Here is an 18705-nt window from a genome sequence, read left to right as displayed (position 1 = left end):
GTGTTGTATACTAATTCTGGTTTCTCGGAAAACAGCAGCAGAAATCCTACTGATTTCAGGGGGTATAGAATGAACAGTAACTTATTTTTAATTGCAAAAAAGGGTTCTATATGAATGAGCACAACTGTTGTAAACTGAGAAAAATGATACATGGGCTTCTACAGATTTAGAAACTAATCTTTAAACACTATCAAAAAGTAACAAACACGTTGTGCAGAGCTGAATTGCTTGCCAGACATGGAAATGACTTCTAAACTGGAAAACACCTAAGAGATTATGGAACGGGATGCTAGTACGTCTATTTATTTTTCAGTTTCTGTAAACTTTGAGGAAAATGTCAGCTTTCTGATGCTTGTCATAGAGGCACCTTTACTGCCTTCTGAATTCACCTTCTCAGACTGCAGTGATTACATCTTCTCATCCCATGCAGATGGAAACTCCCAGATTTCTAGCTCTTTATTTACACTGGAGTCATGATATCCTACTTCATTTGAAACAACCTTCTCAAAAACAGAGATAGCAAAAGCTAATCCTGAGAGAGAAGGGTCTCAGCAAGCAGCGTATGGCTTCTATGAGAAAACATTTTGCTGATCATGGCTTTGGGAGCAAAAACGAGTTCATTCTCCTGTCATATGCATGGACAAGATAATTCTAGGTAACTCCCCACCACACACGCATGGATTTAAGGCATGAAGAACACTAGGAACGATAGTTCAGCACGGGCGCCATATCAACAGATAACAGCTTCTAGTAAGGGACGGGCAATGAACACCAACTTTGACAATGAAGTCTGAAAGAATATGTTTGTCCTAATGAAGCAGGCAAGTAAGCCCATTTTCTTATGCTGTATCTTATCTAAGGAACAAATATTCCTCATTCTCTGCCAATTAGTCTCTTTGGGCATGTGGTTTTTCTCATCTTCTAGCGGCTGTGGGCATATCTAAGGCCCATGGCTATTTGATCTCTTCACCTAATGACCTATCACTGGGTGACTTACATCAGGTAGCAAAAACTTCATCATTTCTCTGCATTCAGCTCAGGATTTTCACTAGAAGACAGAATGATCTATTATAATCTAGTTTTTGAAGAAGCTGTAGCTAGAAATACATTTAGATAGCTGACTGGAGGCCCACACAGGCAGCAATGTTTCACCCAGTCTTGTTGGTTCTTAAGGTCTTTCTAAACAGCGCTAACATTAACTGAACATTAACACTGTACCTAAATATTATCCTTCCTTCTCAGAATCTCTGATTATGTATTTTCATCTTCACAGTCAAGTCTTTTGTTCAAGCACTCATAAAAATTCAAACACCTGGTAGCAATACCTTCCTTTTTTGCTTTTTATACAAAAAATACTACCATTCATTCTATTGAGAAATGTTTCTGTCACTCTTTTCTTTCAGTCCTCCTTTGCCACTTATTAATTACTGAATCAAATGTATCATTTTTAAACCTTTCTCCCTTAGTATCTTCAAAGCTTTCTGTACCTGACAGTTTATCTTTTCAATTTTTCCTCCATTCAACTGCCTTTCCTTGCCTAAGTTACTGTTAGCACTTCTACCATAAAATATCCCATATATGTAATCTTGATAGACATTAACTGTTAGCACAATCCCATCATGAATGTGGCCATCAAACACAATTGTATATACGCCTGCAGTCTCCATCCTCAGATGTTTTTAAGCTGTAGCTGCATAAAGCCCTGAGCAACCTCATCTTGTATCATAGCTGACTCCACTTTGACCTAAATTGCCCCTCAGATCCTTTCCGTTCCAAATTATGACATGATTCTGATTGTAATTTTGTTCCTTTCTGGTTCAAATAATTTTACTTCACAAAGAGTAACCCCAGAAGTATACTCCTAACTTGATCATCTAAAAAAAAAACAACAAAACATCCAGTAACATTTCTACGTAGCAATGAAACCTGGTAGACACTGTACTACCAGCAATGAAGCAGTAAGTACATACCCTGGGGACATGCAAGAACAAACTAGACCATGCAGAAGATTTTTGGATTGAATTTGCTTGATGGACAAGGAGATGGGGGCAGAGTAAAGGACATACAGTATTTCTGAAATTATGAAGAAACAACCAACTTGTTACTGTATGTTGCTAAGTCACTACTTAAGTTCCAGGTTCTATTAAACAAGTGAAAATTAAAAATGTTTTTTTTTTACCTCACTTTCAAGAAAGAAAAGAACCAACATTCTAATGAGGTTTCCATTTGGACTATTTCGCCCCCTCCTCTTTGCTAGAGCCTCTTCAGCTTGGGGATCATGTCTGCTGAACAGTCTAAAAATAAGCAAAAGGAGCTGTGATGTTTATCAACACAAATCTTATTTCTTCAAAAACGTGATGAACAGTCATTCCTGATACAGCAGATTTGTTCATAAAGCACAGCAAAAGTATCTCAAGCTCTTTTTTCAAGGGAAAGAGGGCATGACCTCTTTCTGTATGAAGAGAGAAATTTATCTTCAGTCTTCAAGTTCACAGGGCTGGAGGAATTTCATACAGGAAAAAGCTCTCTAGAACATATTTATACTGAAGGATTTTGTACAGCTTTATATATTTGCCTAATTTACAAAATTTTATATTTTTAGTTACCAAATCTTACAATGGTGGTAGCACTTACAATGTCTTAAAAACTATGGTTGTATCTTCACTGTAGTCCTGCTGACTAACATATGGTATAAATAAACCTAACATCCCACTAAACAAACAACCTTGGGTACCAGTAGCGGCACAAATGATAACGCAAGCTACCAGTCAAGTTACTTTTTTTTTTTTTTCCCCAGGTGAATTATACATTCTGCACTGAGTTCTCTGATACATGGCTAGCTCCAAACTACTCTCACCACTCAAAGTTAGCAGCTTACTGAGATCTCAGATATACCTACATTTCAGCTACAGCAATGATTGTTTTACTTTGAGAAGTTTAAAAACTGCTCCTTGCTTTTACAGAGAAGCTGCAGCCATGAAACAAATTCTAAATGTGAAACCCAGTATTCTGATTTCACTCACAGAATTCATTGAAAAGGATAAATTACTCACACATTTGCATTTTAGGTAAAGACATCATGCTTTTTCCTCTGCTCATCTAACAGGTGAGAGACAAGCACCTCAGCAGGTGCTGAAATATCTTAAATATCCACCTCAGGGCTCAGTCAGTGATCTTCTGTATCATTTGCCTTCCTTTGCTAACTACAGAGGGGGAAGCCACTGACTAGCTTACACTTGGAAAGTGGTATTTAAATGTATAAAATTATTCAAGATAAATCCCATCCCAAATTCTTCGAGTAGATTCTATTTAAAATTAACAATTTAATAGAATTTAGATTCTATTTAAAATTAACACATGTCAGCAGAAACAAAGAGAAAACATCTAAGGATTGGGACATTTTTTCCTCGATGTTATTTACTTATACATAGAGAGACATTTTAACAGAACATAGCATAGTATCTCATTGTAAAGAAAAGTTAGGATAAAGTTTTGTCTTTACACTAAGGTATAGATATGTCTTAAAACAAATTTATTTACCATCTGTTCATGTTTTGAAGTTATTTTTCACATATAATTTATAAGGGAATTTCAGTATGTAACTTTAAAAAAAAACATTTCCTTGTAAAACATCATGTAGGGGACTAAATGTAACCAAATTTTGTAAATTAATTCCTTGAAACAGACAATGTCTGATCACAGAGATGTAATTCCAGAAATCCACACACAAAAGCTTACAGGTAGAATGTAGATTTCTAGATCACAAATAAACCACAGAAAAATAATAAAAAAAAAAGGCAAAGAAAAACTGATATTTTTAATTGATTTTTTTTCCTGTTGTGTATCTTGGCAGTATCTATATAGTAGATAGTATAGTATCTATAAGTATATTAAAGAATTTTGATCTCCCAATCACTGAGGGAAAAAGAACACTACTACTAAAAGACATTTAACTGCAAACCCTAAAATCAGAAGGTTAACTACCATGACGTGGCAATGTGCTGCACACAGTCATCAGTGCAGTATGATTCACATCCATGGAAACAATAGCTCATTTCCTTTGGCATCTTTCAGTACATGAAAGATGGAATCATAATGTAATATATTTTCAGGGGATGTCAGTGAATTTAGAAACAATGTTATTAATTATTAATATATAAAAACCTCTTACGTTCACAATTTTGAAATAAACTGGTTTAAAACTTTGTAAAAATTATGACTGCATACCAGTTAGACTGTCAGGGATGGATAAGTCCTATGCTACCATGACAGTAGGTCAGCAAGAACTTCAGGATTTAAAACAACTTTAACATAGTGAGGTGTGTGCAGCCTTTTACAATTAGTCCTTGAGGAGTTAGTAAAGATTATCTGAATTCTAGAACAAGAGAAAGGTAAATCTCGTTTCTTTACGTATTTAGATTTTTATTTTAAAGAAGATAGTAAGCCTGTGTTTGAAATTACACATGTAACTTGATATATTGGTGTATTCTGTCCTACTGCTTTTTTTGCCTTTTGATCTTACCAGTACTAGAAAGCGTTTATGAATCTGGTCTTCTCCCATGGTACCTGATAACTTACTTCTTGTGAAGGAATTCTCCAGCTGCTACTGCAACAGGCCGGTGTGCTGAATATACCAAGTGATAAACATTCTCACAGTCTTCATTTGACAGAGCTTCTTCACTTCCACTGAAATAGTCAGAAAACACCTCAAGTAAAACTAGTGTTTTGTTTCAATACCCTCACCTCCTATAAATTGCTTTTAACAGTTACAAGATTGATTTCCTTTGTACAAAATCCTAGATGGAGAAACACTAATATCAAAAGCCTTTGGTTTAATTTCCAAATATGGAAACATTTAAGGGGCCTGTAAGACTGAAAATTTGATATTCTTCTCTCAGTTGTACCAATACACACAATAATTAACGTAAAAAAAATCATCACTGCTTACAAATCTTGCCAGCTTTATTACTCAAACCACCACACTAACTACAGTATGCATACTGTAAGATACCAAGCGCTTATTATCAAGCATTATTAAACTAAAAACCCAGAATGTTACAGGAGGAAAACACAATGGCTTGATTATATTTATTTATTTCAATGTCTGTTTGCTTTTAAAGCTAGTAATTCATAAAATATTTAAAATGTTCCAAGTTTGAACTGAGCAACCCTTCCTCTCTTTCAGCCTCTTGTCCTACTCCATTCTCAGGAGTTAGGTCTCTTCACATGGCACTCCTGCTCTTTGGCACTGCTGGGCAGGAGGCACCTCTCTGCTGGTTTGGTGAGTGGGAAGGAATATTCCAAATTCCCGCTGCAGAGAGGGCCAGGCCAGGAGGATAAATCTGCCTCAGCTACAGAAGTAGTCAGAAATTCTCTGGACAGAGGCAGCAGAAAACTAAACCCAGATTTCATCACCATGTGTGACACAAAACTAGCACTGAACATACACCAATAAAATCATCTAATAATCTCTTTAGGATTGAATCATGATGTGGGCTTAGAATTACAATAGTGCTGATACAACAAAAAGTCAATCACTCTTACAGTAGCTATTGTGCTGACTAGACACATACTCTCATTTTCAACATTAAGGAAGTGAATCTGATCACCCCATGCTGTGTTGGATGAAAGATGATGAAAAGTTTATTTTGTGTAATTATTTATTGACAAGAACAAGGAATCTTTTACCCCTGTCTTGATAAAACAACAGATTTGGCACCTCTGTAGTTTCTGAGCTTAAGTCAGATTTTTTTGTGCGAGTTTTCTGAAACTTGGGAAATTTTTCCTTTTGCAGTGGTATTTTTGAAAAATGCTATGAGCAATGGATCTGTAATTATATTCCATCAGTGATAGCACTGACATCGTATACAGGAATAGTATTACTTCCCTCCTTGTTTAGTCAGTATTTATCAGAAACATTTATGCATCAGGACTCTATACATCTTATTTGGCTTTGTACCACAAATAATTTTTAATTGGTCATACCCCATCACAATTGTTTGTAACATCTTTTCAGAGCTCCTACCTGCCAGAATGCTGCCCTGTGCTGTTCAATGTGACCTTTATTCTTCTAGTCCAAGAATGATGCAAGCGCATTGCTTGCACTTAGCTATGTTTTAATCCCGCAACCAAAGAGAAAACAGGACAGGGAAGAAAGAGATGCACTGGACAAATATTGACCTAAAATCTTACTGCATTCCCAATATCCCAAAAGGGATAGTCATGTTCTACACGTTGTTTGTGATATTTGTTATATTTGCTTTAAAAAACATAGAAGTAGATGAGAGATTCCCCTTCTTCCTGATATTGTAAGTCTAATATCTGCAAAGCAGCGTGACCCATAAATAAAAAATGAAGCCCAGATTTCTTTTACTAAGAGGGAAAGCTAGTCTAATCTTTCATATCAATTCTCCATGTCCAAAAATTTCTTCAGAGTCACCAAGTATAACCTATGACGCAGGAATTCTATGCATCCGTTTGTAACGTGCATTTTTTTTTTAACATGCTCCAGTGAACATGTGATAAAACCTTAGGAAAGAGTTCCTCCAGCAGCACATTCATGAGCCTGCTGTGGTCACAGGCTACTAAAGACAGGTTGGTTCAAACAGTCTGTGCATGGGCTGGTTACATGTGGAATGAATGGATCCTTACCTCAGGGAAGCCACTGCAGCTGGGTAAGAAAGAACTGGGGCCTGGAAGCATGTCTCTTCCTGCCAGGCCCAGTGTTTTAAACTGCAAGATACCACCACCTCCACATAACCCAAGTAAGGGTGTTGAAGCAACCATTTTCTCCCTGTCAATGTACTTGCCAAATGATTCTCTTCCCAGCTCTATCAGATAATCAAATCTCCTAACCTACCATCTTTGTTACTGCTAGAGTTACTTCAGCAAATGTAACTCGTGCTCGCAATCATTTTGCCCTTGGTAAATGGTATAAATGCTGCCTGGCATTTTTCCTCAACAGTGGATGCACTAAAACTAAGAGTCTCAATAAATATGTATGTTTTTATACTTTGCCTATTGCATTTCTATGAGATCGAGTATTTCATTTTAGCTTCATGATCACACCATTATATATTCAGTTCATAGTAAACGTAAAGTATCAGATTGACTTAATTACACAAGTGAAGAAATCAAATCAATTAAATATTACTGGCTTAAGTAACTTTTAAAGGGAATACACTAATTTTGAAGAATACTCACTGAAGTATTAGCGTGACTAATCGAATGGCTTCCACAGCAACATCGTATTCCTTATCAAGTGTCATTGATACAATGCGATCCTGAAAAGGAATTTTATTACAGTGACAAAAAAAACACACACAAAAAGCTATCCAATTTAGAATGCTATAGGAAAAAATAAGTACTTTTGTGAAGAAAGATCTTTCAGCTGGACGCATGAAAATCCTTTGATACCATTCAATCATTTAATTTACATCTTAGGATGCTGTGTGCTATGTGCACAAAGAACAATAGGTATGCGCACAGAAATGCGAAAAAAAAGCTTGTATACTTTCCAAGAAAAAAGCAGGAAGACTGGAGTTGAAACATTGTTCTGCATTGGTCTTACTTAATATTTCTCTCTTCAAAAGGAATGTGTTTGAGTTGGTGGCACAAAAAATGCCCTACTTCATTCCCCTGTAAATAAATAATTTTAGATAAAGTTATATATATGCAATAATATTGCATCTTATGCATATTTGGAAATTCTGTGCAGATAATTGCACATGAATATATGCACCTGCATATTGCCTATAAAGCTGGGGCCTTTATGCCTGGCAACACTCTAAGGTTTTAAGTTGGCCTCGACTATTACACTACAGACCTTCCACAAGCAAGTGGGAAATTCCACAGTATGACATTGTATTTTCCTATATTTTTTCCAGCACAGGAAATAATACCACTTTCCAATTAAATATGATGATTCCACACCTTTTAAGGACCCAGCAGTTATGAGGAGAAGCCCCCTAAAGTTCTTTATGCTTAGTTTCAGTTTGCTTACTGTCTACCTGCAACACATGTGATTAGTGAGCGTTGCTGTCCTCCCTATGTGGAGAGAATTTCTATCCATCCATAAAAACGTCATATGTCTTGATGTTTTTGTTTGACTGATCAAGTTAATGAAAATAAATTGGGCCATGTGAAATAAAACTTTATTTCTGTGGCTTGAACTGATTCATAAAGGACTGTGTACTAATATATGATATTTGGGGATGTGAAAAATAGAAGGCAGGAAAAGAAGAAAAGTAAGTGTGTATTGGAAAGCAACAGCACAAGTCGCCAAGAACAAATCAGAACAGAATAAAGTGTTTACATCTTTTTTACTCTTCCAGGCATAAAAGGCTGATTCTGTATATAAAGCAACAGATGCTTATTTCAATATTGAAATTTAGAAATAGTATATAAATAATGCATTGTGGCTGTCTTAAATGTTTCCTACTTAACAAAAACAGGTCTGCACAGACACTTCTTGTCACTAATACTGACTGCACCTCTGTCACCATGAAGTTCCTGAAATCCAATGCATTTAACTCTTACAGCTAGACAGTCTTCGAGACTGTGAGAAGAGACTCAGGCAGTGAAATAATCTTCCAAATAGGAAACTGTGTATGTTTACAAGATAAAAATTGCTGCCAATTTTCCAAAGTTTGTGGCCAGGCAACAACAACTAACAATAACAATAACAACATCAAGAGAAGGAACTGTGAGAGCAATACTACTCTTAAAAGTATCGGTGGAATTTCACACAGCTCTTCAAAGTCTATCTGAAATGGCAGGAACCACAAGGAGACAACTAACTGCATAGAAAGGAGTAAGAACACCAGTGTAAAACTCCTTTTACACCTCTGAAGGAATCCTGGAAGGGAAGGGCTCTTCTCTCCTGACTACAGAGCAAGAGCTCTCTGAATTTGGAGTCTTTGACAATGACAGATGCGACAATGCTTCTTTATCCAAAAAGGCTGTTCACTCAGTTTTGCCAGGAACACCAGGCATAGCATTAACAGCATGGATGTGTAATTTCTTATTTTCTGCCCAAGTGCCAGCATCTCTCAGTGATGGTACCTGTCAGCCCGATACCACAACCCTTGGAAATGAGACTTTAACACCTAATGCCCCTGGAAGATGAAATTTCAGCAGTGTTCTCGGTTCCAAAACCCAGCTGTTCAATCTGCTTTGACAGAAATTTTCCATGCAGCAAAATATAACACATCTGTATTTTTAACTTGAAATATTAATTTACACTATAAAGATCACTTTGCATTATTTATTAGGCTGTGAACAATACTTGCTGAAGAACAAATCCGCTGCTGCCATTCAAGACATGGAGACAGCACCATCTTGCAAAGGGTCAGGGATGAGGACCGGGAATTAAGTGGCTACAGCAGTATCTGCTGATGCTTTGCCTTTGCACTGACTGCAGAAGAGCTAATTCACATATTTTCCATATTGGTTCAAATAATGTCTGCATCAGACCACAAAACAAAAGTCTCTTCTTTGATGGACAAACATGGACAAAGCTTTTTTTTTTTTTTTTGGGGGGGGGGGGGGGGGGGGGGGATAGACAGGACCTATTTTCAGGCATATCAACTGCTAGCAACACTAACAGAAATGCTGTCAAGAACAGACATCTTCCCTTTGGAGAATTGACATTATCAGATCCTTCACATGGCTATGTGGTAAAATATTAACAAGCCAATATAAGTAATTCTGGAACAAATTAGTTTATGCTTTTAACAACTATACCATCTCTAGAGAGATTTCTCCTGACAATTTGAATGGATTGAGCTGAACCGCAGCTGAACTTCGCGGGTGGATTCAGGGCTACTGCTGAAATACGTGTAAGGAGCCATGGAACCGAGAAGAGCATTTAGCATTTTGCACGGGGTGGTGGTGGAGTTTGTGGTGGCACAGCATTTAAGTTTGGTATCATAGATAGCAAGAGTCTTAATATGAAAGGTTACTCCAGCCTGGTGCCAAAGGCTGCATCCCTGTCAGCACAGCTGCAAGCTGACGTGCAGGCAAGGGCAGCTTTTTGTTCTACTGAATGTGGCTGGAACAGAAACAGGTGAATCTTCCATCATGTTGAACTTTTTTTTTCCCTATGCTCACACAGACTTTGACCTCACCTTTTCCATAATTTACTTCATAATGTAACAGATTTATATTGACAAAACATCTTTACTGGAACAGAGGAAAGATAAGACTCCTAACAGGGCTCCCTTTCCTCTGATTTTTTCTTTTCACAGCAGTGAAAATTCTTTGCTCCATTCTAAACCAAGAAACAACGTACAGGCTAACATGACTTCTAACGAAGAAAATTGTCTGCACTGTGAAAAAAGCCAGGAAGAAGTATTTAGATGTTTCATGTTCCTGTAGATATTTGAGGCACATTACTTCATAACCATTTCTCACAGTGCCTCCCATGGTCAGTTTTGCTGATGGATGGGACAGGTTCAGACTCTAAGCATAATTACTCAGCTACCAATTAAAGTGTAGCGGGCTAAGAGAGAAGGAAGCATCTAGCGCATCTAGTAAAGAGAAGCAGATATAGGACCATGAGAGTTTTAGATGCCTATTTCAAAGAAATCACATTAGACAAACAGCAGATACAAGCAAATCTTTAAGTCTGCACAGAAGGAACAAGAAATGCTGCACAGGCTTGGAGGGTTCATGTTTCTGGAGAGCTACCTAATTTCTGGTTGTCCTGAGATGTTAAGCAAACCAGACTTACAGAGGTGCTACAGAAGTAGTATGAAGCTTCTACCATCCCTGTTTGCCAGGTACTCTTCTATGAGAGGAAATCTTGTGTTTACTGCAATAGTTACTGAAACTGACTTTACAATACCAGAAGAATATAGGCGCTGAAGGATCTCACAAAATGTTCTATTTCGTCTCCTACTTAAAAATCAACTCTCTAGCTCAGCCTTGACAGATATCTATTTAACTCGCCCTTAAAAACCTCAAAAGAAGGAGATTCCATCACCCTTCTCAACAGTCTGTTCTATTATATAACCACAATTTTGGACAAATAGACTTTCTTAATATCTAGATTTTACCACAGCATATTTTCTTTTCCATTTCTCAAATGAATGTGGTAGTGAAAGGCTGATTACCACTGTGTTTTTATCAGTTGTTTATACAGAATAAATATATGGCAAGTTTTCTGTATTTTTTGCTTTTCTAGATCAAACTGGAGGACTTAAGAGTAACTGCAATGGCAGACATAACTAGTCAAACAGTATAAAATCTACAGTAAGTTTTTGAGTCTGCTGCACAGTATTTATGAGTATTTAAATCTCCACTTCTTTTCTAAACAGGATTTTTCATCATCATTGTAATCATGATTTTAAAAAATAAATTAAATTAGTCTTTCATTGGGGTGATAGCACCAAAACACAAAAGCGATGGTAAAAGGTGCCAGCAGAACTGGTGACTGTGCCTGGAAGCTTTCTTTACAGAGCATCCAAGCAGAAGCAATGACAGCATTTCCAGTCATCTCTCCAGATACTTTACTTGTGAAGTAACACTGATATGCCACAAAATGAATTAACAGACACACTCTTGTTAAGATATTAATCAAAAATTAATAGGGGAGGGGTGGGGAGGGAGAAGGAGAGAAGGAGAGAAGGAGGAGAGAAAGTGCATTGTAAACTTCTGTCTTATGAACCATTTTTTCAGGCTGTTACTTTTGGATTTATTTTATGTGAAAACCCCTGTACAAGTCCTTAAAATTCAATAAATCTAAAATTAAATAAGCAGAAGCAGATTGAATAATGACAATAAATAAATGACAATAATACAGATAAATAATCACCTTGGCCAAGCCAGATAAATTTTACAAGATAAACACTGTAAAATTAATTTGTCTTAATCTCAGCATTCACTAATAGTTTTGCTATGGTAGTTACAAGCCTTGTGACAAGCAAATAAGTATATTTTTGCATTTAATATACAAGTCAAAGACTGGAACATGATGAGATAGATGATACTTTTATTTTCCATACTCCTCTTACCTTGAATCTATTAGTGAACAGCTCCAGTTTTGGAAACAACTCTCTGTTGGTATACAGACTCTGAAGAGCTTTCAAACACTTCAACCTCACTTCACCTTGCTAAATAAAACACACTAAGATTAGCTGATATAATATCCTAATCAAATGCCATGAATATTAAATAATATAATTTCATAATTTGTTTAATGTACATTTACAACTTTATGCTAATGAGTTACCAAAGCCAATTTGCAATTCAGCTAAAAACCAAAAACCACATGCAGCTGCCTACAATGTTAATTTTTCTATTTGCATGTATAAAGAATTTAATGTGGCATTACTTTAATGTCTCTTACTGTTTCCCTTTTCCTTTCAAGTAACTCCACAGTACAAAAAGACAAACAAGCCTGTACGCAAATACAAAATAAAGACATCTGATTTCAAGGTGGTTGGTGAAAAGATAGCACAGCAATTTATCTTTAGGCAAGAGACTAACAAGTAAATTTTTCCTGATATTTGCTGCTTACAATCAATGGACAAGTGTTCAAAACGATTGAGTGTAGGCTGTATGTCTGAGTTGTTCTGGTGGGCAGAACCTAACTCCCAGCTACTCTTTAGACAGGGATCGCTTTGATCTGGTGGGCTGTAGGCAGTAAAAATAGACATCGCAAGGCCATGGTTTACTGATCAAGATTTGTCACCTACAGGAACACTGATGATACGTGGTTCCCCTGGGCACATGTGCATCATCTGGCTGGCTGCAAATGTACTTTACATCTGCAAAGTCTTGGTAAACTACGGGTTCTTGTTAAAAAATATTTGTAGGTAATAAAAAGGTTATAATCACAAACCTGCTTTTCATTTCTGAGTCTGTCTATTCTATAATCAAGTCTGTATTAAAAAAACTGCTCAAGCTCAAACCTGAATGAACATTCAGAGACTGACATAGAAACAGAAGCTAAAAATCAATTTTTTAAGTTTCCTTTTCACCAATTTGAAAAATGGCAACAGAAGATAGAGGTGCGGACAGAGGCAACCCCTGGAGATGACTGCCCTTCTTGGCAGACAAACACTAAGAGGATTTACTGTCTCTGACAACAAAAAGGTCAGTTTTTTAAACTGGTGTTCAAGGCTGAAATTCATCTCTTCAGAGAGGGAAGAGCACATTAGTTTGCTAATCCTGTTATGAAGGTTTTAAAATAGAGTCAGTGGAGATTATTGACAGAAACCCACAACTAAGCACAAACAGCAATGACCTGGATGAGAATGTAAAAAAGGCAGAAGTGAAGCTGTACATGGATGTACTGCACTGAAGTCCAGAACGGATGAGAGAAAATGTGCCACGGATCATCAATATACCAGACACAAGAAGTTTCCAGAGTAACTATGAGAACCATAAGTAGTACAGAAAGTGAGCATTAATGTGAGATTTTCACATCCCAAATATTCTTGGGGAAAAACACAGCAGAAATTTCTTGCCTACCAAGGGTACAGATGTTCAAGTTCAAGTAATTCCTAAGAAACTTAGGATAAAAGGTGGAAACACATTGATTCGGGGCAATAAAATGAAGAGACTTACGTAACTAAAGAGATTAGTTTACTAAACTAAGGAACTTGTTAGGAGGTCAAGCACAAGAGGAATTAAAAAAAAAAAAAGCAAAACCAAGAAACTGGGGTACCAGTAGGCAAGTCTTCCAGACAGCGCCAGTGAAAACCAAGGTATTAAGAGATCTCGTACTTTTGGAGGGCTTGCATTTTTTAACTGGTTCTTATTCGATCTTTTTTTTTTTTCAGTAAGTGCTTCCTTTTGTACTTTCTCCCTCCATTCTGTCCCCCGAATGTCTCTTTCTCTCCACTTGCTTCCTTTTCATCCTTTGGCACACAGTTCAGCTAACTCCGACTCTTCCCCTATTCTCTCTCACCCTGTACAGTAAGCATAAACCACATCAAACCAAAAAAAAACATCACATAGAATGCGTATCAGGATACTAAACAGTCAGATTAGCTAGTGATTTATAGACTGAGAACCCCAAGGCACATCTGAGGCTTGCAACAATAAATATTACAAAACAGCAGAGGCAGGAGAGCAGCTTGATGGTATTCTTCCATGTCTGGTCCAGATGGAAAACTTTTATTTTTTCTAATGCAACACTGTAATTGAAAATTTGTCTGATAGGAAAGAACATATTAACTTTAGGATAGCTGAGGTAAAATATATGTTAAGGCTGCAGACGCATGATTAGACTCTGGAGGATGTGAGAAAGCTATTGGACATGACATAAGAAATTGCTGGATGCAACAGATCACACTGTGAGAAGCTAACACAAGTCACAGATAGTGCCTTGAGGAATGGATAGATTTCACAGATGGTTAAAAGAAGTTATGTGAGAAATGGCTGGACTTAACACACACTAGAAAGGGATTGATAGCTGTGAAGCACAGCAATACTAGATTCTCTCTAATGTTGAAGTGGTACTTTGTGAAAATGTTCTGCTAGGATTAGAGTGCCCAAAACTCCACTGTTGCTTTTAGGTATGCACTCTCAGTAGTGTCTGTAGAGTAAATAATTGTTAGGGCTCATTACAGCTGTAACAAGGATCTTCCTCCTACTCAAGTTTTGTAAAATTGAGATGAAATGTAGAAGTTCGGCAAGTTTAGAGAGGAAAGCAATTGCATATCTGGTGTCTAAAAGCACAGAGGCTATTCTTAACAAGTGAACTACTGCTCCAAGTCAAAGGAAGATGCATATCCGTGACAGCTATAGCTAAAGCAAAATATTCAGCAGCAGTATAGTCTCTTCCTAAATGATTTTCTTCAGACTTCAGAAAAAGAGTGACCAAGCCATATCCTTTACATGAATATGCTGTCATATCATACCAAGTCATATCCTTTATGTGAATATGCTGAATATATGGATTTCTATAAGTTATAGAAAAAAAACCCACCTTTTTAAAAAAAGATGTTATCTATTAGTTATGCAAGTCATCATAATGAACTTGCAGACTTCTGAATTTTTCCAGCAGCATTATTAGAGAGAAAAAAAAAAGTAGTCTAAACCAGCATGCCAGAATTTAACGAGCATTTCAACACTATATGTAGGTCTCACCTGCTTTTCTTGGACATTCCTAGCAAGACTGTTTAGAGTAAAAGAAGTATGTCTAGTCATTTTGGTGAAAGTGGGATGATGGCTAATCCCATTTGTAGCCTGATGTAGAAAAGTATCCCGTACAGTCAGGAGCGTAAAGCCCTGTTCTATTAGCGTTAGAAATGGTCCACACTTGCAGGAACTGACTGGTATGTGGGCTTGATACCACCCAGAAAGGGAGGTTGTGGATACCATTAGTACTAAAGAACAGTGGTCAGACAGGAAAGAACCTTCAGATACATGTATCTTTTCAACTCCACCTAACCTTGAACAACTTCTACTGTAAGAAAGGCCAAAAGGCCAGGGTGATGGCTGCTCTCCAAAACTAACTCAACCAACCATCTGAGCTCTTCTAAGCTGGCACCAAGAGACAGATTTGAAGAATCCACAAAGAACTGATGGATGCTTTCAGGAGATGGAGGAATAAGGTTAGAAAAATGTCCTTTAAAGGCAGCTGGAGCTGAAATGCCTGTAAACCGAAAATAGCAAAGAGAAAACGAGTTGTTGAGAATTCCATTATTGAGGCACCAATAGGCCTGTTTGGTTACTTCTAGGACACAGAGATGTTCTCTTTCCTCTAACTAGTGAGCAATGCAAATGGAAGAGTTGACTTGAAATCTCGTTCTGATTCTGCTTCAGACATGAGGGTTCTAAGGAATGTCAGCGAGACTACTTCTCTTTTAATTAGAAGAAAAGCAGCAAGCAAAATTTTCTATTAAGATATGCTAACAGAGATTGAAAAAATAAAAACCATGTGAATCATCACGTGATTTGGGGTAACTGTATCCTGATTTAAGTGAATGCATCAAAAAACACTGGTTGAAAGATAAATGACCTGCAGGAAAAAAAAGAAAGGTCTCTTTATAAACCAAAAATGATATACTACATATGTCTTGGGTAGTAAAAGAGTAGCTATTTACAGTACATTCTTCTATGTACAGTAATACACAATACTTACCCTGTCATGTAGTGTCCAACCAACATATTTTAAATAGCTATCATTCAGGAAGGCATCACTGTACATTTTCATCCAGACACCAATTTCTTCAATACAGACAGCTCTAATCTCAGCAATAGCATCACTAGCAAGAAAAAAAAAAAAAAGTTAACCAGATTACAGACACGTACCATTTACCTCATTTACTCATTTCCACTGCTGTAGCTATAATATTTTGCCTTTACTTGGGTTTGATGAACTTCACTATATAGGGCCTGTCACTATGTAGTGCTCACTCATGATCTATCTCATCATCTCAATCTCTCTACATTCAGATATGTTTCCATTATCTCAAAAAAAATCTCATTCTATTTTGCCTCTTAGTCTATTACTTGACCTTTTCCTTCCCTCTTTTCAAACAGAATTATGAATCCAAGTGCTACAGACTTCCTCTCAATAATTATTTCTGAAACACTGTCACTGTGATTTTCTAAGCAGGCTTGACTTCAGTTTCCAGCTAGAGATGCAGAATAAGTGCAAGATGGAGAAAGTTACTTGGTTTTACCAAAGGAGCTTGTCAAAGAGGAAAAACGGAATTTGTTATGTCAGCAGAACCTGCTTCATGCAGCATACGAAAGCCCTTGGAACAAAAGCCAGGAAAAATGTTTATATGTCAACATTAGTTTCTTCAATTTTTCTTGCCTTTTTTTTTTCCTACATTCTGACTGTGGCAAGTGATGGAAGAGGCAAAGACAGACTTATGAGCTTCTTACTTAGGTAACGGAGCAGGAAACTGTCTGGAGAGATCACCTAAAGAGATCAGGAATGGAAATGACTTGAATCTGATTGGCACTTCCCTGCCTGATTGACATAGAGCATGGCATATTTACTAATAATGAGCGACAGCTAAACAACGGGAAAAGGGATTGGGGCCATCTGGCCCTTTAGTAATTTCATCTCTGAGACATCTGTTACTATGAGAAATTGCTTGTGCCACTCCAGCTGGCACTGCTTCACAGTTCCAAATTTCAGCAGTAATAAAAGAAGAACATAGAGAGCCACCGCATAGAAGAAGGGAATGGTGCTTTGCAAACACTGGCCTTGCTTATAACTGAGACCCTTGTTTTGTGCTTTTTTTTTTTTTTTTTTTTTTTTTTTAAACAAAAACCAAAACCTTTGGGAACAGTAATAAATATTGATTTAATTCTAAAGTTGCACCAGCAGAGCTCCCCCCAATCTAATTTATGAAAAAAATAAATTTCAAGCTTTAAGCAGTAGAATAATTGCTAAGTGCAACTGTATTTTTCCTAAAGTCTTCAATTTTACAAAATGTAAATAAAATGTTCCCAATCTTATGCTCAAGATATTTATTGCATAAATTCACAGAATATAGTATAACAAAACTGCTATACTATCCATACTGTAACTGCCTATGTCCTTCCAACCTTCACATTGGAAGACTCTGTATCATCTTCCAGGCACCAAGGTGAAAACCACAATTCCTACACGGACATAACAAACAATCATAATATGACACATGACTAGAAGAGACATTTCTAAAGTCAGTTCTCTGTTTTTCTCATTAAACTTCTTATTACGGAGGAGACTGCACCAATATAACAGAATAAAACATGCATTTAAAGATAACGTATGAATGCATTTGCGGAATTTCTAGACATGTCATCAAACCACTGTTGTTGCCTCTCTATCCAAAGTGAAACACACTGATTCTACCAACTTCCAAACAGAGTCATTAAAACTGGTCTGTCAAACTCCCTGAAGACAGTTATGCTATAACCTCAAAAACTAGAAGGTAACTGTCAATCCACCATGTAGACAAGGTGCATTACAAGCAGGGTAAGTCATTAAATAAGCTGTTCCTACCAGGGAATTCTCAAACAGGTTTTAGATACTGTAAGGATGAATGCGCTAAAATAATACATTCAAGGGTTTGCACTACAAAAATTGCATTTGTTGTGGGGAATGCAGCCACAATGAAGTTTTAATTGAAACTACACATATATTCACATATATATGTATATACATATATACTTCTGTCTAACTCTATATTAATTCACACTAAACTAAAATAGTAAATCTCTTAAATAGAATTATAACTATTTTAAAAGCAAAATCTAGGTGGAAGGAATCAGAATTCAAGACAAACGGCAATCTGTAAGTCTGCTAAGTATGAAACAAAAAAAGGAGCAACCACATATGCAGCCACACAAAGTAGCCATATAGACATTTCTTCTAGGGGATGACAGGCTGAGTCCTCAGATCCAAGTAGGTTATTTCACCACCTTATAAATTTGGTAACTGTGAAGCATTTTGGAAGGATTTAGTGGCAATCCCAAGAAGAACTCAAGTGTCAACAGCTATTTAATCATGCAACACAGCCAGCCAAAATCAGGAAAAATTATCTTTTCTGTAAGAATACATTCAACCTTCCCTGGGCAGACAATGAAAAGCTGATTCTCAATCCAAAGATTCTCAGGAATCCCTAGACACTACAAACATTCACTTCAAGAGAGAAAGACAGACACAAAGAATAAAGCTATTAAACTAATTATGAGATATGATATATATACTCTGAGCTTCTGTACAGCACAAATTGCAAAATACTGTGT

General features: G+C 36.8%; 1 protein-coding gene across 3 annotated transcripts in view; it reads right to left on the bottom strand.

Annotated features, from left to right (window-relative positions):
* STAG1 (STAG1 cohesin complex component) overlaps positions 1–18705 on the bottom strand; it is a 178068-nt gene that overhangs the window by 49938 nt on the left and 109425 nt on the right. For all 3 annotated transcript variants that reach the window (XM_084292195.1, XM_084292196.1, XM_084292197.1), the window contains exons 10-14: positions 16097–16220; positions 12015–12113; positions 7204–7283; positions 4579–4686; positions 2180–2294 (exon numbers count right to left, since the gene is read on the bottom strand). In XM_084292195.1, the coding sequence (XP_084148321.1) occupies positions 2180–2294; positions 4579–4686; positions 7204–7283; positions 12015–12113; positions 16097–16220 (526 nt within the window). The remainder of the gene's footprint in view (positions 1–2179; positions 2295–4578; positions 4687–7203; positions 7284–12014; positions 12114–16096; positions 16221–18705) is intronic.

Source organism: Netta rufina (genome assembly GCF_964035555.1).
Source record: "Netta rufina genome assembly, chromosome: 9".
Lineage (NCBI taxonomy): Eukaryota > Metazoa > Chordata > Aves > Anseriformes > Anatidae > Netta > Netta rufina.
The sequence above is the reverse complement of the archived record's forward strand: the minus strand, read 5'-3'. Positions and strand labels throughout refer to the sequence as shown.